A 27,112-nucleotide genomic window follows, 5' to 3' on the forward strand; every position below is an offset into this window, starting at 1 on the left:
ATCCCTCACACACATTGGCTAGTATCTGGACTATCTGGACAAACACCGCTCATACCTTGATGGCCGTATGGACGAGTATGCAAAGAGACTCCCATGCAGCCTCAGCTAGGAGGGCTTCTTTTTTCAGGGAATGGAAGGATTCTCCTTTCTTCTCTGAGACTCCTACAGGGTTGAGGTGGCACTTTCAGCCTCAGCCTTGGTTATTTTCCACCTCACTTTGAGGGGGTTTTATTTATCCTCATGATTTCATGATGTATTCCGCTTTGAGCTTGCCCTTGCGGGTTTTTTCTCTTACTTAATAGAAGTCTCTTTCTTGAAAAAAAAAAAAAAAAAGCAAACGAGCAGCTCCTCACAACGACAACAAGCACTTTATCAACGAGCAGCTCGGCCTCAACGATGCTTTCAAGCTTAGCCCAACACGAAACGCAACTCCAATCGTTGAGCGACCTCTCGCACTTGTGTAGCTATGCCAAAGTTCGTGAACTCCAACAAGCATCTGACGACTAGCGAGACAGCACATGCAACCAACTCCAACGACGCCCATCCAAAATCATGTACAAGACCTGCGTCGACGGTCCCTGCTCCCCCACGTCCCTACTCCCCGTCGTCCCACTTGCACGTCTCACCATCGTCCCCGCATCCATGCTCCCCTGCCGCCAGCCACGCCATGCCTCGCATTGCCGACGCCGCGCCACGCCGTGCTGTTGCCCCGTCACCCTTTACACCTGCAACCTTAGCCTTTCTTTCCTTCCTAAGGTTCAGTTAGACAGGGTTAGTTGGGTCGGGTTAGGTCTGGTTATTGTGGTTCGATTTAGTTAGTGGAGTGGGTTAGGTTAGTAGAGTGGGTTAGGTTAGGTTTAGTTAGTTTGGCTCTGGGTTAACTAAGGTTAAAGGTTGGGTTAGGTTGGTCTAAGACAGTGCCCTAACAGTCCTAAAGGTCTTACGCTAGAATTGTACTAACTGTCCTAGGTGACTTAGGTCTCCCCCCCCAAAAAAAAATAAATAAAGGGCAAAAACTTAGAATTTTTCAGCTTTTTTTAAGGGACTCTCCACAGCCCTATTTTGGCTCATTCAAGTCCCATTTCAAAGCTTCTTCGATGACCTTTCTTCTAAGCCTCTCCATCGACATTTTCATGTTTTTCCACACACTATCTCAGGTGCTCATTTCAGCAGGGTTTTGCTATCCATTTCTCCTTGCCGACATTCGAGCTCCTCTCTCTAAGGCCAATCACCATGGCACCGAAGCGTGCCCCTCGTGATATATTGCATGACACTGATGAGGCTGCTTAGTATGAGCAAGTGCCTGCTACAGTGGTTGCATCTAGTGGTGGTGCAGAGGTTCCTTCCACTCAGCCTCTCTCTCTTGCATCCCGAAAAGCGCAGGCAGCGCAGACACAGTTTTTGGATGCCCTTTCCTCTATGCTCCAGGGTGCTTTCAGCCAGATAGGACAAGAGTTCAGCCAGCAGCTTACCACAACCATGGCTATGCAGGATACGGCTCTTGTCCAGATGGGACAGTTGATTGGTCAGCAAATCACATCCACCATTGCTATGCAAGATAAGGGTAAGCAGCCCGCACCCCAACACAGGGACTATTCAAACAATCGCGATGTTTTTTCTGCTCCACGCAGGGGTTTTATGGCAGATGCCCATTGTGCCTATGAGCATCAGTCTTCTGGGCCATTGCACGTACCCCAGCTTGGGGATTATCTGCACTTAGATGATGCTTTTTCTGTGCCATAGAGCACCTTCTTGCAGGATGTCAGGCCATCTTTTGTCTCTCAGCTTTCTGCATCCATGCAGGCTGAGCCGTCTCTTTTGGGCCGACCCGTTGGTGTGCATCCGGCTAGTGCTCCTTTCACCGCACCAGCAAGTATGCCTGGAGCTGGCTTGGGTTTATATGGCAGCCCACATCTCTGGGAGAGAGGTCAGTCCTCTTATCAGCCATTTGGTATGCCATCATTTCGGAGAGATGCATTTGGCAAAGAGACTCAGCCTGGGGTTCATGCACCTATCGCTCCGCCAACAAGCACATATAGCCAGACGCATCCAATGCATCAGATGGCATCAGCTTCTACGCAGCAGGGGGTTGGTGGTGGGCAGCAAGCCACTTTTGATGACATGTTGGCAAATTCTTATTGGATCAATACTTGGCTGAATTTTATGCCTTGTCACAGACTGATACGGTCCAAGAGTACTTGCAACGCTTTTGGAGGCTTTCCCTGTTTGTGCAGGACGTATCTGAAAAGGGCAAGCTACTGCGTTTCATCCATGGGTTAAGTTCTTCTCTCATTGCAGATGTGAAGGCACATAACCCTCAAACAATTGAGAGGGCAACTTAGCTTGCAGAAGTATTCGAGCCTAAATATGCTGGCAAGCACAGAAATGCCATGGGCAGCTCGCATGCTATGGGGTATGACGCTGAGTTGAAGCCTAAGTTTGCTGAGTGGGCTGACAAGAAATTTGCAGCAGCACCATTTCCTCACTTTCCTACTGTCTCGGGTAGTGAGATGCCGTATGCCAGGCCTTACAAGTATCCTAATGCCAAGCTTGGAGGCAAGCCTACTGCTGGAAATGAGCAGGCTGAGATAAAACAGCATACACGGGCAATAATGGACAGTAGAAAGAAGGCCAACTTATGTTTTAAATGTGGCGAGAAATGGACTCCTGAGCACAGGAATGTGTGCAAGATGTGCAATAGTGGTACTGCCAAGCTCAGCATGATCATTGACCTCTCAGATGATGAGGAATTGTTTGATGCCCTAGGTTCTTTGGATACGTCTCAGGATGGGATGGGGAATTGTTTGATGCAGATGAGGCTCCTGACACTGGAGCCACGAAGGGCACTGACTTCCCTTTTGATCCTGGTGGTGCTACTACGCATGACACTCATGCTTCGCATTCGTATGAGATTCTGCCCATTGGTGGCATGAGAGGCCGTAGGCCCACACTCTTTTCTGTGGAGCATCACGATGCGATGCCTTTTTATGCACGTGAAGATGCAGGTGGTAATGCTCCTGTGAACGAGGAGGAGGTTTATTAGGATGCCCACCAGCCAACACTTTATACTATTTCCATGCATTCCCTGATGGGTGCCAAAAGTGCTGATACTATTAGATTAACAGGGATGATTAATGGCAGGATTGGGCATGTGTTGGTGGACAGCGGTAGTACCCACAGTTTTGTTAATTGCAAGACCTTATAGAGGATGGGACTGATTGCTACTGAGATAGACCATGGGCTGAGAGTAGAAGTGGCCAATGGACAGCATATGATCAGTAGATCTTGTTGCCAAGATGCAAGGGTTAAGTTCTCTGATGACTATACATTTGCAGGTGATCTCTTGGCACTTGACATGGGCCCAATAGATGTTGTCTTGGGCTGTGATTGGTTGCAATCATTGGGCAAAATCAGCATGGATTTCAATGCCTTAACACTCAGCTTTGTCCACAGGGATGGATCAGTTACATTGCATGGTATTGCAGCTCCTAAATTGCAGGTCATTTCAGCAAGGCAGTTGGCCAGAGAGCTCAAGATGGGCAGCGCCATATATGCATTAAATGTGTCAGTAACTAAGGAGGGTGGCACTCCCCGTGTTGATGATTGTGATATGCAGAGATTGCTTTCAGAATTTGCAGATGTGTTTGCTGATTTGCCATCACAGTTGCCTCCGAGAAGAGATGCAGATCATGCCATAGTCCTGGAACCTGGCAGTAAGCCAATCAATAAGGCCCCATACCGACTCTCTAAGGTAGAATGGGAGGAAGTGGCAACTCAAGTGAGGGACTTACTTCAGAAGAGTTTCATCACTCATAGCACTTCTCCTTTTGCATCCCCTGTGCTCCTGGTGAAATTACGGTTCTTACCGTATGTGCATTGACTACAAAGACTTGAATACGGTCACCATCAACAACAGGTTTCCAATCCCCAGGATAGATGACTTGTTGGATGAACTCAAGGGTGCTCAGTTTTTCACTAAGATTGATTTGAGGTCCGGCTATCATCAGATTAGAATGAAAGCTAGGGATGAGCACAAGACAGCCTTTCGCACAAAGAGGGGGCTGTATGAGTTCAAGGTGATGCCTTTCGGATTGACCAATGCACCAGCTACCTTCCAAGCACTCATGAACAAGATTTACAGCCTCTCCTTTTCAAATATGTGCTAGTATTTTTTGATGACATCCTTATTTACAGCAAGGATAAGGAGCACATTAGACATGTCAAGCAAGTGCTGGAAATTTTGAGGTTGCATCAGCTTTATGCTAAAGCCAACAAATGCACTTTTATGGCACAAGAGGTTGAGTATCTTGGTCACATTGTGAGCAAGGATGGCATTCGAGTGGATCCTACAAAGGTGGCTGCAGCCACGCAACCCTACTCAGTTAAGGGGATTTCTAGGTCTTGCTTCCTTCTATAGGCGCTTTATTCGCAAGTTTGCCAAGAGGGCAGCCCCTCTGACAAACCTTTGAAGAAGGATGCTTTTATGTGGTCTACAGATGCACAGCGCAGCTTTGAAGACCTGAAATTTGCCCTCATTCATGCTCCTGTGTTGGTATGCCCTGATCTTTCACGTACTTTCATTGTGGAGGCAAATGCCAATGGCAAAGGATTAGGGGTTCTGCTAAGGCAGGAACAGGGGGTAATTGAATTTGAAAGCAAGAAATTGGATGCCAAGGAACTGGATTATCATGTGTATGATCAAGAGATGTTGGCTATCCTCCATGCTTTTGAAAAATGGCACCACTACCTGTACGCTAGCAAAATCAAGGTTAAGACAGATCATAGGACACTCAGGTATTTCCTTACGCAGCCCAACTTGTCAATGAAGCAGAAGAGGTGGCTGGCTAAGGTTCACTCTTATGATTTCAACATTGAGTACCGGAAAGGGAAAGAAAACGTGGTTGCAGATGCCTTATCCCGTTGATAGGACAAAATCTGTATCAAGTTTTTTAGCACTGTATATAGCTGTGGGTAGGCACATAGTTGTACACATCTAGGGTAGGTGTGGGCTTTTGGCATTTGTGGATTTTTCTTTCACAAGCACGATGGACTGATGTATATTTTTTTGAGATAATAAAGTATGTTTTGCAGGGACTTTATGGGAAATGATGAAATGCAATGTGGTTGTACCATACTTCCAGAGCAAGGGTGTCCAGTGTGTGGTCAAATGGAATGTTTTTAGAGTCATGTAAAGTCAAGTCATGAAGGGTTTTTTTATATTTTCCTTAGTCAATGTGCACTTGCATGTTACAGGAATTTGATATGCTATGGTGTCCATGTCAAAGGGCTTTTCATGTGTGTGTATAGGGTTGCATGCAAGCTTTAATGTGCATGCTAATGTGTGTGGGAATTGTGTGACTAAAGGTCCAAAATGTGCATTTAATGTGATTTGGGGGGAAATGTCTTGAGAGTGGTAAAATGTCACTGATGAGGTGGCAGATTAGGCTGAGGTTGCTGGACCATGTCCAAGTCCTTCCTGAGCTACCACCTATGGATGAGGAGTCTATGTTCCGGAGCACATCATGGGTTTCAGGGATCACGTATTCTGAAACAAAGTCTACACCGAGTATCTTATCAAGTGGCAGGGACTCCCTGAGGATGAGAACTCATGGCAGCCAAAGAGCATTGCCAAGGACAACCCCTATCTCCTACTGGGCTGATTATTATTTGTTGTTTTCTGCACCTATTTAACAGCCCGCATATAAAATTTTGAGGGCAAAATTCCTTGGGGAGGGATGGCTGTAATGAAGGTGGGAAATAGCAGGGAATTAGGTGGGGAAAAAGAAGGGAAATTCGTGGTAAGATAGGATTAAGAAGGGGGACTATATAAGTCAGCCCCTTATGATTTGTATGGTACCTTTTGATGTGACATCTAATCCTATCTACTCTCCCTCCTCCTTTTTGCTTCTTGCTGCCTACGCTCACACTCTCTCTCTCCTCCCTCTCTCTATCTCTCTATCCCCTCATCCTTCTCTCTCTTCCTCTCGCCTTCCCCCTTCTCCTCTCTTCTCCTCCCTTCCTTCTGCTATTCTCTCCCCATCTCCAAATCTGCCCCTTCCCCCTTCTCTACAGGGGGCATGCAAGGAGTCGTCCATCTCGAACTACTACCCACTTCCCATCCTTGCGGGCCTGATCCCGTTGTTGCATCAGAGTGCGCCTCTCCTCAACCTGCAAGGGGGTGAGATCCTCATCCATGGTATTGATGGCTGGTTTCATAAGACTAATCTACACCGTAGAGCCGAGAGTCATGCCTGGGTATTATGGAATTGTATGATAAGGGGCTGCTCTCAATTGGGATCTCTCCCCACCCGCCATGCCCTCTCAATCCTATGCTCAGCTACCCCAAGAGTAGTGGCCACAAATGCAGTCGCATCGCTCATCGGTGTAGCCTTGGTGCATGGAATACCACAAACTCTAATGTTGAGAGCCTCACTGGCTCTCTGCTGCTGCTCCATGAGAGTGGCCGAAACGGTTGCCTTCGCAGGTTCCCGTTTGGCCACGTCCACCCATCTGGATGTCTCCTCGATTACAAATTGCATGCTCGCAATCTGTGCCTCAACCACTAGGGTACTCCCTGGGACTGCATGGATGGCTGCTACCTCTTGTCGAAGCTGCAAGATGAGGCCAACCTACTCCTGAAAGACTCGGGCCTACTCCTAGGTGAAGCAGGCTTGCTCCTGTGCGAAGCGAGTCAACTCCATCTCATGTACACAAATGTTGAGCACCTCCATGAGTAGAGACTCCCAGGTATTTGGTGATGGGTCAGCTAGTCCTCGCCCAAGCTGAAACTGAAAGGGTTGTGGTACAAAGCTGGGAGTGTGGCGCGCACGGAGGAGCTGTGTGAGCAGGAAGTGAGTTGTGCAGGCAAGGAGGGGCTGCATAGAGGAGGGAGGGGAGCGAAGAAGAAGGTGGCGGGGGGGGGACAGACGAGGGAGGGGAGCGGAGGAGCAGGTGGGGGGGAGGCGGAGAAGCAGACGGGGGGGGGAGGTGGAGGAGAAGACGGGGGGGAGGCGGCGCCGACGACGAGGAGGGGCTGCAGGAGCAACGGAGGAGCTGTAGAGGCAGCATGGGTTGCTAGGTGCTGCAGAGCAACGCAGGTGGAGGGAGCTACTAGGTGGACGGAGGGAGCTGTAGGGCACAGAGAGAGAGAGAGAGAGAGAGAGAGAGAGAGAGAGCGCTATTTATCAAAACAAAGACAACAACAATAGAGACAAGGAGATATATGAAAAACATATTAGATTGACCTCAAAACAACACAATACGTAAGAATAGAAAGGAAGAGGGAGCCCACAGATCTCCAACCTCTACAGAAGCGAACCCCCATCCATTGTCTCGAGAAGAATCACCTCCAGGAGGGACTCCCGGTTCTCCACAACTATCCTGAGCCTGGGAACCCCGTCATCCACTACTACTGAAGCTGCTGTGGTTGGAGTGGTCTCCATCACTGTATCAAAAGCTCCTCCTAAAAAAGGAAGAATGGACATGTACTCCCTCGGGAGCCCTGAGAAGCGGAGCATCATCGAGAAGCGAGGGACATGGTGTGTCGTCCATATCCTCCACTATGAAACCGTGGTACCAAGGGATAAGATAGACCAACAAGTGTGGACATAGGAAAATCGGACTCTACTCCACGAGGGTGTGTGAAGTGGCTAGATAGCTCAGCTAAAGGAGAAGGACACCCCTCCCATAGATAGTGACCTCCTGAATGTGATCACCCTCTAAATCCAAACTTGCCTGAAGCCACTCTCGAATCTGCCTCCTCGAAGGTGTCAGCCCAACGATCCTACCTACCACTGCTCTGTCCTAAAGAGATTGCACTGCATGCTAAACATGTTGCTTGTCTGAGGGGGAGAGACAAATCTTAACAGCTTTGGGAGTCCAAGATGCTGCCATGAGAGCTCCTTTGGCCAGACCAAGGGGTCATTGTCAAGATACTGCTCCCCAAAAACAATTACTAACGCGCTGCTCCTCCTGTTATTGTGGGTATGCTTCTGCTTGTGGATCAACCGGCTTGTGAGGGAAGGGAGGTGACTTGCAATGGACCTAGGTCATGCAAGGACCCGGCTCCTTCTGCTCACGGATAGACCGGCCGATTGCCAATCCTCACAGCAAGCACAAGAAATTAAATTCAGACAGCTCTCTTTCACAACTTGTTTAATTTTTCCCATGTCATGGCTCAAAATTACCACTCGTAATTTCTAGGTGGCCTATGCGAAACTCACAGCATGGAGCAATTTTGCATGTGGCATATGCTTCTACTACCCTCCATGGATGGAGAGTATACAACTGACGGCTTGCTAGATAACTGCATAGGAAGAGCCCAATCTCAGGGATGGACACCAACAGATACGTCAAATGACCTGGCTACGAAGTTGAATTGTACATATGTGCCATAGAGAGCTCACTTCACATGAAGAAAAATAGTGCAAACAGTTTATGCAACTCGATATGTTGACAGCGTAGGAAATTCGGATGACATTTGGGCACGTCCTTGCTGAGACAGTGTAGGTGGGGAAGAACCAGATTGGTTGTAATCTCAACAACTCAACATTGAATTGCCTTCTTTGTGGTGGACGCTTCAAGCAACGGACAACTAAGGTCTAGAGGCAATAGAATCAGTTAGGAGAAACCATCACCAGCTTCTCTCTTGCATGCCTTATCCATAGATAATTGACGAGCAACACCATCATGTGCACCAGCCATGGACAAACAGGCAAAGGGCTTCTTGCTCATCATGTGGAAGGTCACGTTCAGGTCATGACCTTCAAATGGAACAGGTGCAGCATAGTGATAGGTGCCCTGCGCAAAGCATCAATGGCCAGCAACACTCATCTCAAAGGTAATGAGATTCTACCCTCCCTTCCCATTGTTGTAAAGGTACTCTCACATAAACGCAAGAGAGCAAGTAGACTCAACAACAATTACACAGTCTCTCACAAATATAACATTCAAACCTATGATACATTGAGGATGCTTAAATCTGACAATATATCCTAAAAGATGATACCGTTGATAGCACAAAACCTGTATCAAGTTTTTGAGCACTGTATGTAGCTGTGGGTAGGCACATAGTTGTACACATCTAGGGTAGGTGTGGGCTTTTGGCATTTGTGGATTTTTCTTTCACAAGCATGATGGACTGATGTATAGTTTTTTGAGACAATAAAGTATGTTTTGCAGGGACTTCATGGGAAATGATGAAATGCAATGTGGTTGTACCAGACTTCCAGAGCAAGGGTGTCCAGTGTGTGGTCAAGTGAAATGTTTTTGGGGTCATGTAAAGTCAAGTCATGAAGGGTTTTTTTATAGTTTCCTGAGTCAACATGGTGTTGCATGTTACAGGAATTTGATATGTTTTGGTGCCAAGGGGCTTTTCATGTGGGTTTATGGGGTGCATGCAAGCCTTAATGTGCATGCTAATGTGTGTGGGAATTGTGTGACCAAAGGTCCAAAATGTGCATTTAATGTGCCTTGGGGGTATTTGCATTTTTTTAATGGGAGAGTGGTGAATTCCACGTGATGACGTGGCTGGAAAATATGGAAGGGAACGTGCACATGCAAGGTGGCTACGTGATCGAAAATTGGGATGCTCTCGCTGACGAGTGGAGCTACGTGAAGATGGCCGCTGGGAGCTGATTAGGTTGACGCTGGAAGGATCTACGTTGCACTGGGGGGGCTCCTTGAAGGGAAGGCTGGACGACCAGATGAGGGGGGGTCTCTACAGGAAAGCTGGAGAACCATGGTGACGTGTGTGTTCCATGAGCAGGAAGCTATCGTAGTGTGTGAACCTTGACGAAAGTCTGTGAGCTCCATGAACTGAGAGGCTGTGGCTCTTGCTGGAGGTGTTTATCAGAAGTGGTTTGGTAGATGACTGCTTTGTGGGAATTGTAAGGATGCGGACTGAGGAAAGGAATACTGTGGCTTGGTGAAAGCAGCTTGAAGATCCTGTACAGGGAGTCTGACGATGGCTGGAGTTTTTTTTGTGAAAGGGCATCGCTACTTCACGGACAGTTTGTTTGGGGAGGGTGTGAGCTCCGAGTGCTTTGTGAGGGAAGAGAAGCTGTAGAGCTGGGTACCTTTACGTGAAGGAGATAGACGACGAAGGTGCTGCAGCGAGAACATGAGCTGATTGGTATTCAGGGCACACAATCGTTTCGAGGCTAAGGGTAGAGACGTTTTCGACCAAGGAGTTTTGTAAGCTTGTGTGCGCTGAGAAGACCTTGGCACTGGAGACCTCTAGAGATAGCGAGCTGTTTGTAGTTGGCTGAGCATGGCTACCACACAGGCATGACGGTCATCGTTTGCATGTGAGCTGATACAAAGAATGCATGGTCTGGTTTAGATCATCTGAAGGATTGTAGGTGGCACTATTCGCTTTGTGGGAATTACGAGCTGTTGTTCTTGATGGAAGCTTAGGGGTGTGGGCTGTGGGTTCATAGTATTCTGAGACTGACTGTTCTCTGAGTTTTGGGGGGGAAGTTCAGTTCTAAGTTTATCTGTTTCGGGTTGTGTAGTCTTTTGGTTCTCTCTGAATCTGTGTGATCCATGTTCAGTCAGTTTTTGTGGGGGTTTGTCTCGGTGCCTAGTACAAAGACACATACTCTGGAATCTGGTGCATAAGCTCATCATCTACGAGCCCACATTGCAGCTGATCCCTATGAAGTCTCAACTATCTGACGTGGTGAAGTACATAATTCCTGGTTGTCTTTCTTTTTTTAAACTTATCACCGTTGTCATCTCGAGGCAAGGGGGGGAATAAGAGACAAGGCACACCTTTTGGCAACAGAGAAGGAACCACAACAATGCTTGGTTGGAGGTTTAAAGCAGAGCAGCCAGCCCGGAGGACTGAGAAAATTTGTCAAATGAATTTCATGACGTCAAAAGCTCTAGCCTGTGAATGCTGCAGGGGAGCTTCGATCCTGGGCAAGGTCTGATGCCATACCCTCTTCAGGATTTCAATGTTTTTTATTTTGCTGGTAAAGTTTATTTCGTAGTAAAGCTAGATTCAAAGGTGAGAAGGGAAACAAGCTCTTACTTCAAGAGGATCTTTCCTCCATAGAGAGTTGCAGACACGTCATCCCTTTCACTCAAAATAGTTCCATAGGATGCAGAACTGAATGAGGGAAACCGTTTTTCCTGGACTTCATACGAGCTGACAAATTGTGTCACCAGATAGATTGTATGCTAGGAAGGAAATTTTCATTCCAATGGTTGAGACGTAAACGTGGCAAGACCACTGCTTCTTTATAGACAAATATCTTGAGAACAGTCCCCAATAAGTATTTTGGTGAGGGATTGCCCTCTGACACCCAAGTCGAAGACTTTGCAAAGATGTGTGTGCAGGTATCCTTCTTGCCATCTCCTTGCACGTGTTGCACATGTACTTTGATGAGGGCTAGACCCACATCGAGAAATTAAGAGGAAACAAATGAGGAAATGGATACAAAGCATGCAAAATCGAAAGTAAAAGGTGTTGGAATATTGAAGTCACCTCCCCCACCTGTAAGCCCCCAAATATGGTGGACACAGCAGGCGATGACCTCTAGCAAAAGGAGGGTTCAGAGAGAGGGGCAGAGAAGAAGGCTACCACGGTGCAAAACTGAGAAAAACAAAGAGAGGCATAAGATAATATGGTGCCTGCCACATGGACAGCACCTAAAGAATCATGCAGGGCTGCTGGCAGCCCCAAAGTAGTGGGCAGAAGAGACCACATGTAGGGCTACATATGGGACCTGTAATGGGCAATTTGGTTGGCAGTCTGTTGCAAGTGCTGGTGGTGCCTACTTGGGCTGCTTGGTGGTAAAGTAGGAGGCGGGCTAATAGAAGCTTGCTATCTGGCAGATCGGCAGACCAATCATCAATAGGACTGTCTGGTCAGGAGTCAGACAGACTGGTCAGTCTGTGGGATCTGATTTGCCAGATCAGGGGGCTGTCAAGCCCTATAAAAGGGGCCCCATTGGGGGGGTCTTAGTACTTGCGGTGTGGCTGCATAGCAGAGCAATAAGGAGGCCTAGGAGTCCAGCATAGTCCTGTCTTGAAGATCCTTTTAAAGGACACTGAAGGGGTGAAGCCCTCTGTTTGGTGCAAGGTGGAGCATTAGCAAGCTGTCCACGTGGCACACTCTGAAAGGTATTTTGTATATAGTTATGTGTCTTTAAGACAATAAGGCGCCTTTCACCCTGGTATGCCTCGCCATGCTGTGTTGCTCCAGATCTGCCTCTTCCAGGCCAGATCCATGCCACAAGGGCTCGCCATTTGCTCTGTCCATCAGCTCCATCTGATGCAGCCATCTTGTTTCCAGGTATGTCTCTTTTCTTTGTCTGATCCCTGCCCCCATGGCAGCCATGATGCTGCCCACGTGGCCATCTCTTAGAACCCGGGTTCACCGTCCCAATGCTCTCCTCAAATGGGGGCTCACAGACGGGGACATGACCTCTTAATTTCCAACACCCCCTCTCACCAACCCATCTTGGCCCAATACCAATACATCGATGCAGATGCTCTAGTAGCTCCCTGGTCGTAGTCCTCTGGAACAGTTCGGTGTCGTCATAGTCTTTCTCTTGCTTTTCAACTAGTGGCTCCTGATCTGCTAGGTCAAGTTCCGCTATTGCATACTAGTCCGGTACGAAGGTCCATATTTGGAAGCACCTGTTGGCACCACCACCTTCAGTCACAAACCCGCCTCTAAACTCGAGCTCTTCAGGTACCAACATCCTCCAACTATCCCCCTTATGATGGGTGAATAGCCTGAAGTCCTACAGGCACCAAGCTCTTAGGGTCTGTTTCAACCCGTCCTCCATCTGGCTAGGTCTGCAAACAAAAACATCATACCCGCGATATCACATCCCAGGAAGAAATCGAGTTTACCTGGACTATCAAGCTCTTAACTATGGTTCTGTAATGTTGTCCCCTCTACGTCACAGCCACCGTTTGACCTTGAGTCTTTAGGTCCTGTCTAAGAATCCCCCTCTGCTTCAATGACACCAGTCAAGCACCTAGATGATTCCAGGCACTCGTCGTTGTCCATCACCTTCACAAAGGATCCTAACTCCTCTTCTGACCATTCCTCAATGTCTAACATCATGACAGTAACACCGGGGTCCACGTACCTAATCTCAGTAGTGTAGGGAGCGGCCACCAAGAAAAGTTCCCCTATCACCACCTAAGCTAACTCCTCTGACTCTGAGTTGGCACCCTTCTTCTTCTGATCAGCCTTCTTCTTTTTGCAATCTTTCACAAAATGTCTTGGCTCATCGTAGTAGAAGCACTTCTTCTCTTTCTTTCTCTTCTTCTTCTTGTCTTCTTTTGAAGAGTCTACTCTATCGTCAATTTTGGGCTTGCATTTGCCAGGCTGACCCTTGCCATTGCCTTCGCTCTTGTCCTGAGCCATCAGTGCCTTCATCCTTGTTCGTACCATCGTACCACTTTTCCTTAGCTTCTTGCTGCAGCAGCAGTGGAACCAGCTCCTCGAAAGTCACCGGTGCCACCATGTGCCCTGTAGTCATCATAGTCATAAAACTATTGTAGCTCCAGGGGAGCATTCCCAACAACAACCATGCCATTGTGGTTGAGCTTTGACCAACTACCGCCAGTTGATCCCGCACCACCTTCATCTTGGTGAAGAGTTCCCATACCGATTCCCCTTCATCCATACTCATGCTATTATACGGCTCTATCTCGAGGTCCAAGATTCTCGCCTCATTGTCGAGCTTGTACATATCCCTCAAAAGTTGTCCAAGCCCTAAAAGAAGTATCCGCCATCTGAATAAGTGGCAGCATCGCGTCCGCGACTCCCTCAACACCAAGTGGCTGTGGATGCTCATTTTCCACAATAGGTGGTTGGTCTTGTCGAGCTTACCTGTCTCACCAAATTTTGGGATCTGGTATCTATTGGCCATGATAATGAACGGACAGAGAAAAAGGGTTTAGAGTGTCGTACACTTGTCTAAACTTGAGCCTCCCACCTGGGTACAATCCTTCAGGCGTCTACCTGAACCTGAGCCTCCCGCCTGGGTACAATCCTTCAGACACCAAAGCTAATTCCTCTGAGCAAATGTCATCCTTCAGCAAGGTCCTTGCCCGCAAGCTCCACTTCCCGAGAACTTCCATCAGGGCATTGACACCATGTAAGAAAAGTGAACTCTCACAAAGAGGGTATCCTGCTAGTGGAAGACTGATAGTTAGCCCACACGGAAGTGTTTCACTATGGAATCAAACTTCATCAAGTTTATGTACTTCACAACATTCATGTGTATGTGCAGACTAGCAAATAGACTGTGCTTAGAGACAAATATAGAAGCAACACTTTATATTTCCGCCCGTCCACAAACTGGACAAGATACAATACCAAAAGGTTCTCCTACTATATGCCTGGCACCTCTAGATCTCTGAGGCCGCGTGCTCCACTGGGTGTATGTATCTCTGTCCAAAGGATCTCAGCACCTTGCTGCCTTAGGTTCTAACCTCTCCTTGGCTAAGTCTGCAGGTCCTCTGCCCTTCTTCTCCTCCTGGTTGTAGGCCCAAGAAGAAGTCTTCTGCTGCTCCTTTCTGCTCACTTGGTGGCTGATCTGGATTAATAACTGAGGCACAAAGGCCTCCTTTTATAGGGCCCAAGGCCCCTCACATAGAGCCGACCCAGCAGGGTCGGCTTCATTGCCTCCCCCACCAACCTGGGAGTCCTCATGAAACAGTGCATTCAGCCCTCCTTTCCATGTGGGGCCCAGCCCACTTGGCCTGCACTAGACCAGGCCTGGTTGGCTGGCTCCAACCAGCCCTACCAGCCTCTTTGAGTAGCCGACCCTGCTGCTGCACTCCCTGCCATGCTTGCGCCACCTGCAGGCCCTGTTGCAGGGCGTACACCTGCCCACAGACCCCTGCAACATAGGTGCCTTTACCCCGGGATAACACGCCCTGTTGTGCTCTGTCCAAGGCCTTATTGCAGGCCCTCAGCTTGCCCACATACCTCTCCATGCAGGCGCCTTTCACCCTGGTATTCCTCGCCATGCTATGCTGCTCCAGATCTGCCTCTTCCAGGCCAGATCCTTGCCACAAGGGTTCGCCATCTGCTCTGTCCATCAGCTCCATCTGATGCAGCCATCTTGTCTCCAAGTATGTCTCTTTTCTTTCTCTGATCCCTGCCCCCATGGCAGCCATAATGCTGCCCATGTTGCCATCTCTCAGAACCCAGGTTCACCCCCTGATTATCTCACAAAAGTGAAGGTGGTTAGGGTCAACTATTAGCAGTTGGTCACAAGTCGACACAGTCCAGTTGCCTATTGACTATGCTACCAAAGAGCTTCAGAACCTTTGTGATCAACATTATGAATTCGGATCAAGGCTGCTCACTTGGTTGAGGAGCTGGAAGCTATTTGGTATAGGAGAAGGCTATGGAAATCTATGATGGAGATAGCGGCAAAGAAAAAGCCTTTATCGCACGAAGCAAGGTAGGGGATTCAGAAAGCAAGCCTGGCAAAGGCGAGCTCTACAAAAAGAAAGGTCACAAATCTGTAACAACAAGGACTCTTCTGATGGTGGACGCAAGAAGAAGAAGAAATGCTTATTTTGTGATGAGCCTAGACACTTTGCAAGAAAGTGCAGAAAGTCAAAGAAAGGTGTACAAGCATGAGTGAGAGGAGGTAGCCAACATGGCAACAGAAACATCATAGCTTTTCTTGGTGATGGCTCTTAGTGTTGCTGAGATCAAGTATGTGGATCAAGGTGACACCAACTTAATGTCTAACATTGAGAGAGAGTCCAATGGGCCAAAGGTACCAAGAACCTTTGTGAAAGTAGACAGCATTGGTTGTTCAGACTGTTCTGCTGAGAATGAGGATGACACTAGCTACATGGAGGGAGTGTCTATGGAGGGACTTCTAGGATGACACTAGTTGCATGGATGATGACACTAGTTCCAGTGAGGGAGTGTCTATGGAGAGACTTTTAGGATCAGGGCAGATGAGTACAAAGACATTAAAGGATGCAATGCAGTGTTACACGCGGATGAAATGGCTGCCTTCATGAGGTACCCACCTTGTTTTCAAAGCAAGCGATAGGATGAGGGAATCATATGGTATGTAATCTTTGTCTATAAAAGTAAATTTCAGCTGTTTGTCTTGAGCACAATATTTGCCATGTTTTTCTCAAGCATTGAGAGAATGGAGGTTGAAAACCTTCCAGGCAGACAGAGGGGAAGAGGCCATCAATGCCCGTTGCATGAATTCTATCAAGGTCAGTAATGAATGCTCTTTAAGGCCTAGTTACATGATGCTGGGAGCAGAAAAAGGTGAATCTGTTTAAACCTTTATGGTGGAGACAAGAACATCATCAAAATAGGAAGGTGTACAGGTACCAGTTGGTTATTCAGGTTGGAGCTCATTTGGAGCTTGTGTCTGGAAATTGCTGGAGGGTGATCCAGGATTTCTGGAGCTGAATTTGGTGATGGGGATCTATGTGGAGCAGCCATAGGGGTCTCATTATTCAGGTGTATTTCTTGGTTACAGATGGTGCCAGAGTGATGACAGGTCTGTTTCCAACTTGGCAGAATCCAAGCTGTCCTTGGTTCAGGAGGGGGACAGCTGGAAGAACCTGATGCCAGTACCAGGAATGCTCAAGCACTCTTGGTGTGTACGTGACTGAGAAGTGTGGAACCATGGACGATTGGTGCTACTTGGATTGTATTTGTGTTCCGGGATGGTGTACCTCGGTAGAGCTGGACCTGGAGGAACTCAAGCATCAAGTTGGAGGACCCAATATCAAGGATGTCTCCAACTTGTTCCTGAGAGCTGCTCCATGGGAGCTGATGGAACATCTGCATTGACAATTGGGTTTAGGCCCACAGTGGATCGGTGAGAGGGGGTGTCGGAATACAGGATTCACCTTCTCGTCTGTGAGCTCCCAAATGAGGTGGACATGGGGGAGGATGACGTATAGCAGAAGAAGCATTCAGAGAGAAGCCACGTGGGCAGAGAAGGCTGCCACAGGGGCAGATCTGAGAGAAGAGAAAGAGGGGCACAAGATCCTATGGTGGCCGCCATGTGGGCAGCAATGTAGGCTGCCACATGGGAAGCATCTAAAGACGCATGCAGGGCCCAAAGTCGTGGGCAGAAGAGGCCGGTTGGCAGACTGCAGGTGCTGGTGGGCCCTACCTGGGCTTGTTGGTAGTACAGCAGGAGGCTAATAGAAGCCTGCTATGTGGCAGTGTCAGCAGACCAGTCAGCAATAGGACTCTCTCGTCAGAATTAGACAGACTGGTCGGCCAGTCTGTGGGATCTGATTGGCCAGATCAGGGGGCTATAAGAGGGGCCCCATTGGGGGAGTCTTATTACTTTTGCCTGACCATTGGCTGCATAGCAGAGCAGCAAGGAAGCCAGCATAGTCCTTTCCTAAAGATACTACAGGACACTGAAGGCCATTGTCGGGCCACACATCTGAAGGACGGTGAACAGCAGGACATCAGTTGAAGCCCTCTGTTTGGGCAAGGTGGAGCAGCAGCAAGGTAGCATGCTCCGAACAGGGTATTTTGTATATGGTTCTGTCTCTCTGAGAGCTTAATAAAGATTCTATTGGTCATCTACACGGCTGTCTATTCATGTAACTGTATGTGTCTTCTTCTGTAACACTTGTGTGCACAGGATGAAGAGAGATTTGTTTATGCATTGTGATTCCTGGGCATATTCTTCTGCTGCAGGAATGTTGGCTACAGCAAGAGACCTCCATCTGTTATTCTAGCACAGGAAGAGAGAGAGAGGGCTTGCGCTCAGAGAAGCTCCCCTCTCACCCCCCCCTCCGTCCCCCTTTCTTTTTCTTCTCTGAGTACCCCCCCCCTCTCTCTCTCTCTCTCTCTCTCTCTCTCTCTCTCTCTCATGTTAGCTTTTCAGCATCTATATTTCATGTACGCATTCCTTTCTAAATCAATGCCACAACGAATATTCAATTCTTAAACGTTCTTCCTCTTTCTTTCTCAAATCGTACGCGTTGAATTATGTATAGTTGTTGCGGACACTAAGCACTTGTCTTTTACAGTCCAGGTTAAAGTCGTTGCGTGAGGTAAAGAGTCAAAAATCCCTTTTCATACGGTTCAGGAAAACATCACAAAAATGCCAGCATTAAAAGCCAGGGAATCCAAGCTTCAGACGGCAAGAAACTGTTTCAAATTAATGCTATGTCTTAAGACAGACTCATTTTCATACAGATGTTCTGGTAGCACTAGCCAATAATCCGCCAAAATTTTCAAGCTATTCACCCCACTTCCTTTCCAGAAACGATTAAAAATCAACATGGTTTACCAGAGTTGACTTCTGCGGAGTTGTCATCATTGAGCCGAACCTGTAGAGCCGAGAGGCACAGCAACAGTCCCACGAGCCATTTGATGCAACCTCTGAAAGTACTATTCAACATCGCTTAGGCCAGTGTTGAGAGTAAATACTCCGTCAGTCGTGACAAAAGTGCTCCGAAGGGCTGTCAGTCTCAAGAAATCAAGTTTATTTTGATGAACCAAAATCATCTTTGGGCCCAAGAAAACGGGCGTTTGGACCATGTGGGCGCTGGACACACTAGTTATATGAATCATGCCCAGGTCTGTTCCTGCCCATTGCATATGGAATTAGAGCCTTACACTCAGGCTGACCTTGCTGATACCTTCGCCCTGCCGTATGAATCATGCCCAAATCTCGGAATTATAGCTTTAAATCAAACCGACCCTGTTGAATACAATTCACTCCTCTTTTTTTTTTTCTAAGAATTCACCCCTCAAATTTTTTATCAACGCTCTGGTCCCCTCCATCCAATATGGAATTGAACTGACGTCGCCGATTCACACAGCCTAGCTAGCGTCAGCGTCTTGTGCAAGGTAATATCAAATGTATAAGTGAGAGTTTTGGCTGATGCTCGTTGCAATCTCCTGGGGGAGGGCGAGGTCTATATGATTCGATCTTTGAAAGCTTCCTCGGCATCACTCATGGGATCCTCGACAAATCAGAGAACATACAACGCAAAACCTGTGGAAGAGGAGATTAAGAAGCATATCCTTGTAAACGAAAGTGTATGCGAGGATTGAATTATCTCATGGAATGCCTGTGATTCGCCCCCAATAAACACTTCTACAAGATCTTAGGACCCAAGTCTGATCGCGTGTGCGGGTAAATCCTTCCAAATTGATTGTCATCTCCATTTTATTACGTCGCTCACAGTCTCGTTTTGAACACCCACAAATTAAGAATATTAGATTTCGTCACGTCACAGGGACAATGAGCACTAGATCTAGTACAACTTCCGGGCGTGCAGTCATTTGTCAACGCACGCAATCTGCGGATGGGTACGAAAGGTGGGCATGGCACGGATTGTGGAGTTTAAATAAGGCTTCTCCATACATCTGTACAGGTAGAAGCACTGAAGCAGGCATGTAAACCTTGACAATCGGGCGCGAGTGACAGCCTACAGGCTACTGTTCAGGAATCAAGGTACGAAGGGCCTTGTGGTGTATTGGAAACGTTTTCGTCTTTCACTTGTCTTCCTCGTCCTCAGGGATGGAAAGCCCTGTGCGATGATGCAAAAAGCAAGTCCTTGCCGGCTCTCCTTCTTCTTCTTCTTCTTCTTTATTCTTATTCTTCTTCCTCCTCCTCCTCTTCTTCTTCTTCTCCTCCTCCTCCTCCTCCTTCCTCATCAACTGGAGGGGAAACGAAGCTGATCCTGACCATCGGCCTGACGACGATGTTGGGTGCTACTAAAGATAACGCGGTACATTGACGTGTAGATGCGTGTGAGTTGAGCAACTGCCAAGGCTGACCAAGTGGTCGTCAAAGGGGTACACGTACCACGACGGCACAGGGACCGACAGAGATCCCCGTGTGCAGTTCCAGTCGCCCCGATGACGCATCTTCTACAACCGTACTTTTACTCTAGAAAACCGCGAAAAGAACCATCTTCTGATTCTTTTTCATTGTTTATTTCGTCCGGTGGTTTCATGTATGATCCGGAGTTGTGTCCTGCACGCTGCTTCCACAGCATCATGCATCGCCCGAGCAACTGCCTGCCACTTGCTTTTGCGCACCGCTCATCAGGCCCACTCGCCAACAAGTCCGCAACCTCTGAAGACTCAGACTGTGACAGGCAGACCTCTGCTGCTGAATCTGCTCCTCGAACACCCAGCCTTCCGTCATCGGTCCTCTGTGACCTGTGCACCCCAGTAAACGCACACGAGATGCAGGCGCAGCCGCCAGCGGGCTCTCGCAATCCCAGGATGAGCTCTCGTTTGAATGTTCCGAGTCTTCCGACCTCTGCTCAGACTGCTGAATGAGCTGTGATGGATGTTGCGAGTTGCGCTGGCTCTCCGCAATCCGAGAAGGAGCTCTCAATCAGCTGGGTTGAAAGTTCCGAGTCTTCCGAGGCGCGAGCCGCCAACAAGACAGTTACGAACGTAGTTGTGCACGACAATTGGGGGTGATGTATGCAAGGGATAAAGTGGGCGATGGAGTGGCGGCGATGGTGAGGTTGGGATCGAGGAGGGGGGTGGGTCTCTGCGATTGGCGAGGGCGGAAGTGGCAAGGTGAGTGGAGCCCGAAGGCTGGGCGCCATAGCCAAGTCTCTCTGAGCACCAGTGCCTCCAAAAACCAAGAAGAGAATCCAAAAATGTAGTTGACGGCAAGCCGTCAAGTTGCCGTCAGTCAACTAGATCGCCGCCAAGAGACCGGAATCAGGTCCGGCCCTGCCTGCGAAGATGGAGTAGGCTCACTAGGCTACCGCGAGGAAACTGTCGCGACCGGTTGGAGAGTCGAGACCCAGAGCCGGCCTGTTGCCCCGGTTCTCGATTGGGATCGATAACCCTTGCCGATCCTCGGTCGTTGAATGGCTATGGGAGGTGATGGTACACGTGGTAGTTATCCAATGGTGGTTGTCAGATCGAAATCCGTGCCCGAGCGTGCGTTTGGCGTGTTTTGGTAGTCACATGATCAAAATGGAGGATCCTATAGCTCACGCGAGAAGCGCAGTTTGATAGCCGTAGGATCAGACTTTAGATCCAAGGGTGGTCGAATGTTGGTGTTTCTTGACCTATACATCGTGATGCAATCTGACAATAGGGATCACAACCGCCAACAACACCAGCCTACAGCTATTAAGCTATAAATAGTCGGGTACTTTTGACCAAGTGGGACAATTTTGGGAAAGTTGTCGATTTCAACAATTACTATTAAGAAAGGTTTCTGATTCTACTAATCTTCCGACAACCCTCAAACCTCCTACTCGTGAGTCTACCGCCTTACAGCACAGAACGCCCGCTACCATCGCACATCTACACCTTTCCACACGCAAGGTGCTAGCTCATCCCCAACTGGTTGTTGTGAATCGGTTTTGTAGGCAAGGTATGGGGACACGGACCAACACCTTCCGTCCATCTGATAGCATGAGATGGTGCATCTTCACTAGCGGTGGTATGGGTGCAGCCTCTAATCACCTTTTCCTCCCTCTCCAGTTGGTAACCATCACCACTACAATCTGACATCTCCTTATGTGTTGAGATAAGCAAATGCCCTATTACATGCACCCCATCATGATTCTCCAACACTGGATGGTGACCGCTTTTTAACCCTTTGGGAGTTAGACACACCACACCCCATCCACTAAGGCTTGAGCTCACAACTCCCCATGTAGCAGTTCCTTCGTTTCCACGTTTGCTCAACAGGAATTATTCAAAAATCTCAAATGGACTACCTTCTTCAAGTAGCTCTAATGTTGGTAGCCAAAGTTATGTGACACGTGCTACCCATGTGCCCATTCTCCACTCTATAACATGCCTCCCTTTGTCATCACTCAGTCCTGATGATCAATGCCCCTCCACATGTAGCCGAACATTGTAGGGTCATCACACATCCATGCACTCACCCCTAGTCACATGCTTGAATACAATGGCTACTACTCATGCGCCATCAAGGGCAATATGATTGCCAAAATCGCACCACAATTTTCCAACGTCAACCTTTTGGACTCCAAAACGTCTCTACATATGGTGATGAGGCTATGCAACCGGAGTTGTTGCTAGCCCAATGCCTTCTTAGTCATGTCCTTAATCCTAGTATGTCCCCCCATACATTGATAAATATATATAAAGTTTTATGGATTTTTGAAAGCGTCTTTGCATATGGTGATGAGGCTATGCAACCATACTTATTGCTAGCCCAATGCCTTCTTAGACATGCATGCAAATAGAAGGCCTTACCTAAATCCTAATATGGATTTTTGAAAGAGTCTCTGCATATGGTGATGAGGCTATGCAACCATACTTATTGCTAGCCCAATGCCTTCTTAGACATGCGTGCAAATAGAAGGCCTTACCTAAATCCTAATATGTCCCCCTAATGAACTTTTCATAAAAAGTCATATCAATTAGTCCTCTAGTCCCCCATAAATTAATCCATTAAAGTAAGTTAATAGGATCCCAAATTGAATTGAACTAACTTAATTGCCCCCCTATGACTTAATTTGCCTCCCTCAAGTTAGTCTCACCTCGTATCCTCTCGAACAATCCTCGTGCCTCTTTGTCTCAGTCCTCTCTCCCCTGAGTTGCATCGCTACCTCTTGCTTTTCCCTCCCTCTAGGCAGAACATTCAATGTTGCATGCATTACATTATCTAGGTGTATGTTTGCTAGCCTCTTCTCGCAATTTCTCTATGCAGAGCCTCTTTGTTTCGCAATTACCTTAATCCTATTAAATGTGCTCCATATTATTAAAAACTCTCTTAAAATAGAAGGACTCCCTTACCTTAAGAAAATGGATCCAATGGTGGCTTGCCAACTTGTTTAACCACATTGAATGAACTTCCTTATCACTCTCTAGCAATTATATCCTACACTCCTTCATTATCACTCTTAGTTCACTCCTAGGGGGTGCATTACTAAAAAGCCCTAAATATGATGTGTGTTCAAGGGGTATTATGAATTCCACTTATCTGAAAATTTTACATGGATAAAAGACCCCTTTTTGTATCCAACCTTACAATTCTTTTTCAAAATTCAATTTGAAAACCCTATATACAAAAACATTCCTGTAAATTTACTTAAAATTTTTGAATTGCAAAACCTCTCCATTTGAGCCCGCATTGTATACTTGCATGCTTCTCGGTGACCCTCCCGCCCCCCCCCCAAGGGGTGTTCACTCTAAAATAATGTATATATGTCATAAATTCCCCCTTCTAGTTATCACTCCTTCATGATCACTCTTGGTTTCCTCCTAGGGGGTGTACTACTAAAAAGCCCTAAATATGATGTGCGTTCAAGGGGTATTATGAATTCCACTTACTTGAAAATTTTACATGGATAAAAAGACCCCTTTTTCTACCCAACCTTATAGCTCTTTTTAAAAATTCAATTAAAAAACCCTATATACAAAAACATTCATGTAAATTTACTTTAAATTTTTGAATTGAAAAAACTCTCCATTTGAACCCAAGTTGTATACTTGCATGCTTTTGGGTGATGGGGAAGGGGGGAGGGGGGGTCACTCTCAAGTAATGTATATATATCCTATATTCTTCCTTCTAGCTAGCCCATGAAAACTTGCCACTTATAATCCTTTAGCCACTAGTTGTTTTCTTCTTGGTCCACAAAGACTCATGAAAGCCTACTACACTCTAGAGCTCTTCAAGTTTAGTTGTGTGTATGAACAAGCTTGAGAGCAAAACAAGGATGACTAGAGTGCCATCAACAAAAGGACTACTCCACTGTCATCAATTGTCACAATCCATATAACAATCACCAACTTAATTGTTAGCGAAGGAAAGCATGCAATCTCTGACTTTTATGACAATTTGGCTATGCGCCATCCTTCCACATCAATCAAATTTGGCTATGCACCATCCTCCCACATCAATACTTATAACACCTCAACCTCCAAATCCCTCAAAGATCCTCCTTCTGGAATTATTTGGTTGACTAAGATTCCTAAATCTTGCAGTATTTTTCCCGTTTGTAAAAAGCAAAACTAGCCACAATAGTCATTTAGAATTCAAAACAAAGAATAACAATAACCAAACCAAGCACAAATATATAGGTGCAAATATGGCATGAAGAAGGTTATGAGGAATGCTCACACAATTGGGGCTGGTGACAACGATGCCCATCTTATTATACCACAGTGGATGAGAGAGAGAGAGAGAGAGAGAGAGAGCGAAAGAGATTTGCACATTCACGCACGCGCATGTGCACGCACACACACACACACACTAATAAACAAACAAATGCACATGTGCACACACATGCACACGCACACACATGTAGACACATGCATGCACTCACACATACGCGCCAACACACGCGCACAAAATGCAATTGCCACACCTTCAAAAATTGCATGCAGCAACCATAACTAAAAGTGTATGCCAAGGTATTGTCTTGTGTTTCCTTGCTTCACTCTAGTTTTGGTGCTAATGTAGTACTTAAAACACTCTTAAAACATCATAATGCCATTGGACCTCTTACATCATGGCGTAATATTGCACTTAAAACGTTGTAGTGTCCCTACAGCTTGGCTTAGTTTTGTTGCGATTCAAACTCAACAATCATGTCACCCAGCAATATAGACTTTACATTTTATAGAATAAACAACATAGACTTCCAATCTCTAATCCATCTACACTTGTTCTATTACATAACCATCATGATTGGTCGATATCAATGAAAAATTTTCCAACTTGAATTGTCATATAGGGCAAATCATATTCATTGTCATTGTTGTCAATTTTGTCTCATGTGATTCCATTTAGTATTCCCGTAGATCAATGTGTTGATGAATCCCAAGCTCCCGACCCAAGTATGTGCACTATGATGAGAGGGGCAACGTCATAATCATTATCCATGGTCTATTATAGGGCTAGATTATAGAACTCCCCTAGATCGATATGTTCATTGCGTTTCAAGCACCCAACCCAAGTACATGCACTATGATGAGAGGAGTAATGTCATAATCATTATCCATAGTCTATTATAGAGCTAGATTATAGAACTCTACATCATGATCACTTTCATCTTTGTCCTCCATATTCTTTTTCATCTCTTGACAAGGCAATATCTCTTAAAGATAATAAGGGTATCCTCGAAAATACCTAGCCATGGGACCCTTGGGTCATTTCCCCAAGCGTTGGATCCAAGAAATAAGAATTTTGAACAAATGCCCATTGACTATGCTACACAATTCCATTATATTGGTGCAAGTGCCACCCAAATAAAGTAAGACAACCTTTTCTTTAGAGTACCAACCTCCCTCATGAGGGGTTATTGAGTGAGCATGGATCCTACAAATCATACCACAGTAATCATTTGGGCCATGACCACCATGCAAGTTACCCATTAAGAGCCCTTAGCACATGGATGGCTTTAGGATGGGATTATGATGCTCTTAGGATGGTTATCTATTCTTGTCATTATTCCCATCCTATACCATTGGGCTAGGATGGGTACGTTGGGATTATCCACTTTTCTGCTATCCTAGAACCTTGCCCTTAAGCATTAGGGAAAAGAAAGAGATCCCACTTTTTAGGAAGTAGGAAGGATGGAATGATCCCATGCGTCCTCTCCCCATCGCTTAAATGCATCAGATGATAACTTGTGTCCTCTCTCTAACTCCTAAACACATTAGATGATGTCATGTGTCCTCTTACACCTAACCCATGCTAGTTCTTTGATTGGTTCTTTGATTGTTAGCACATGTTTGTATAGGTTCACAATACAAATACAATTAAGATAGTATGAGTTAGGATGGGACCACTATATCTTATTGCCATCCTATATCCTTCCATGTAATTAGGTCCTAATTCAGTACCTCATGCATTTACCCCTCTTCAAGTGTACTAGAATTTTTTTAAATTCACCTTTTCTTTTGCCTTTTCTTTGCTTTCCCCTTTCCTTTTTCACCTTTCATGTTGTTCATTATTATTTTCCATTCATTTCAAACTCAAAGACAATTTCTCTCCCAAAAGAACAAAAAATATATTGGCTTCATCCATCCTACTCTCCCAACACCCCCAACAAAAACACGCACGTTTAGAATCATGCTCGAAACATGGAATCATTAGTCACTATAAAGGGCCTTACCACATTGTTTAGGATGGGATAAGGATGGTAATTTATTCTCATCATTATTCCCATCGTAAACCACTAGGCTAGTATGACTTTAGAATGGTTTTATCCATTTTAGAATTTGGCCTAGGCCTTGGAGAAACAAAAGGGATCCCCCTTTTAAGGAATTAATGAAGGATGGTATGAGGCCATGTTTACACTCCCCACATCCTAAACACATCAAATGATAACATGTGTCCTCTCCCCACCTCCTTCACACATCAAATGATGTCATGTGTCCTCTTACACTTAAGCTATTCTAGTTTTTTTGATTGTTAGCACATGCTCCGATGGGTTTAGGATAGAAATGTAATTAAGATAGCATGGATTAGGATGAGATCAATATTTCCTATTCGCATCCTATTTCCTTCCATGTTCTAAGATCCTAAGGCAATGACTCCATGCATTTACCCACTTCAAGTATGTTTGAATATGGTGCTCATATAGATGGGACACATTACAAAGAGAGCCTTCACATGCAATCTTACAAATCACTCCTGCATGATGTCATAAACAAAAGTCAAAATTTACCCCTTTCCTTTCCCCTTTTGCTTTTCACTTTTAATTTTGTTAGTTATTATTTTTTCCATAATGAAACCTCTTTCATTTCAAATTCAAAATAATTTCTCTCCAAAAGAACAAAAAAGTATATTGGTTGCATCCATCACAACCTCCTAGCATCCCCAATTAAAACAAACATGTTGGAATCATGCTCCAAAACATGGAATCTTGTTACTCACCATTAAGGGCCGTAAAACATGGTTCAGGATGGGAGTAGGATGGTCATCTACTCTTATCATTATGCATCATTATTCCCATCCTAGACCATTGGGCTAGGATGGCTTTAGAATGGGATTACCCCACAGGGGTTCACTCATCATATGTAAATATAATATGTGGGTTCAACACAAGCAATTTCTAAATAGCAAAAATTCAAATTTTTTTACAGAAATATGTATATAGAGAAAGGGTTAATTTTCAAGCCTTATGATTTACAAATAAGGGTTTT

General features: G+C 46.3%; 1 protein-coding gene across 1 annotated transcript in view; it reads right to left on the minus strand.

Annotated features, from left to right (window-relative positions):
* The window catches only part of LOC147879646 (receptor-like serine/threonine-protein kinase ALE2), an 84,946-nt gene extending 65,070 nt beyond the window's left edge, over positions 1-19,876 (minus strand). Inside the window, exon 1 of the mRNA XM_087372063.1 lies at positions 18,285-19,876. Coding sequence (XP_087228189.1) covers positions 18,285-18,396 — 112 coding nt within the window. The 5' untranslated portion in view covers positions 18,397-19,876. The remainder of the gene's footprint in view (positions 1-18,284) is intronic.
* Positions 19,877-27,112: the final 7,236 nt, after the last annotated feature.

The sequence above is a fragment of the Dipteris shenzhenensis genome, chromosome 33, assembly GCF_047967505.1.
Source record: "Dipteris shenzhenensis isolate YYH24624 ecotype China chromosome 33, Dip_SZ_1.0, whole genome shotgun sequence".
Classification (NCBI taxonomy): domain Eukaryota; kingdom Viridiplantae; phylum Streptophyta; class Polypodiopsida; order Gleicheniales; family Dipteridaceae; genus Dipteris; species Dipteris shenzhenensis.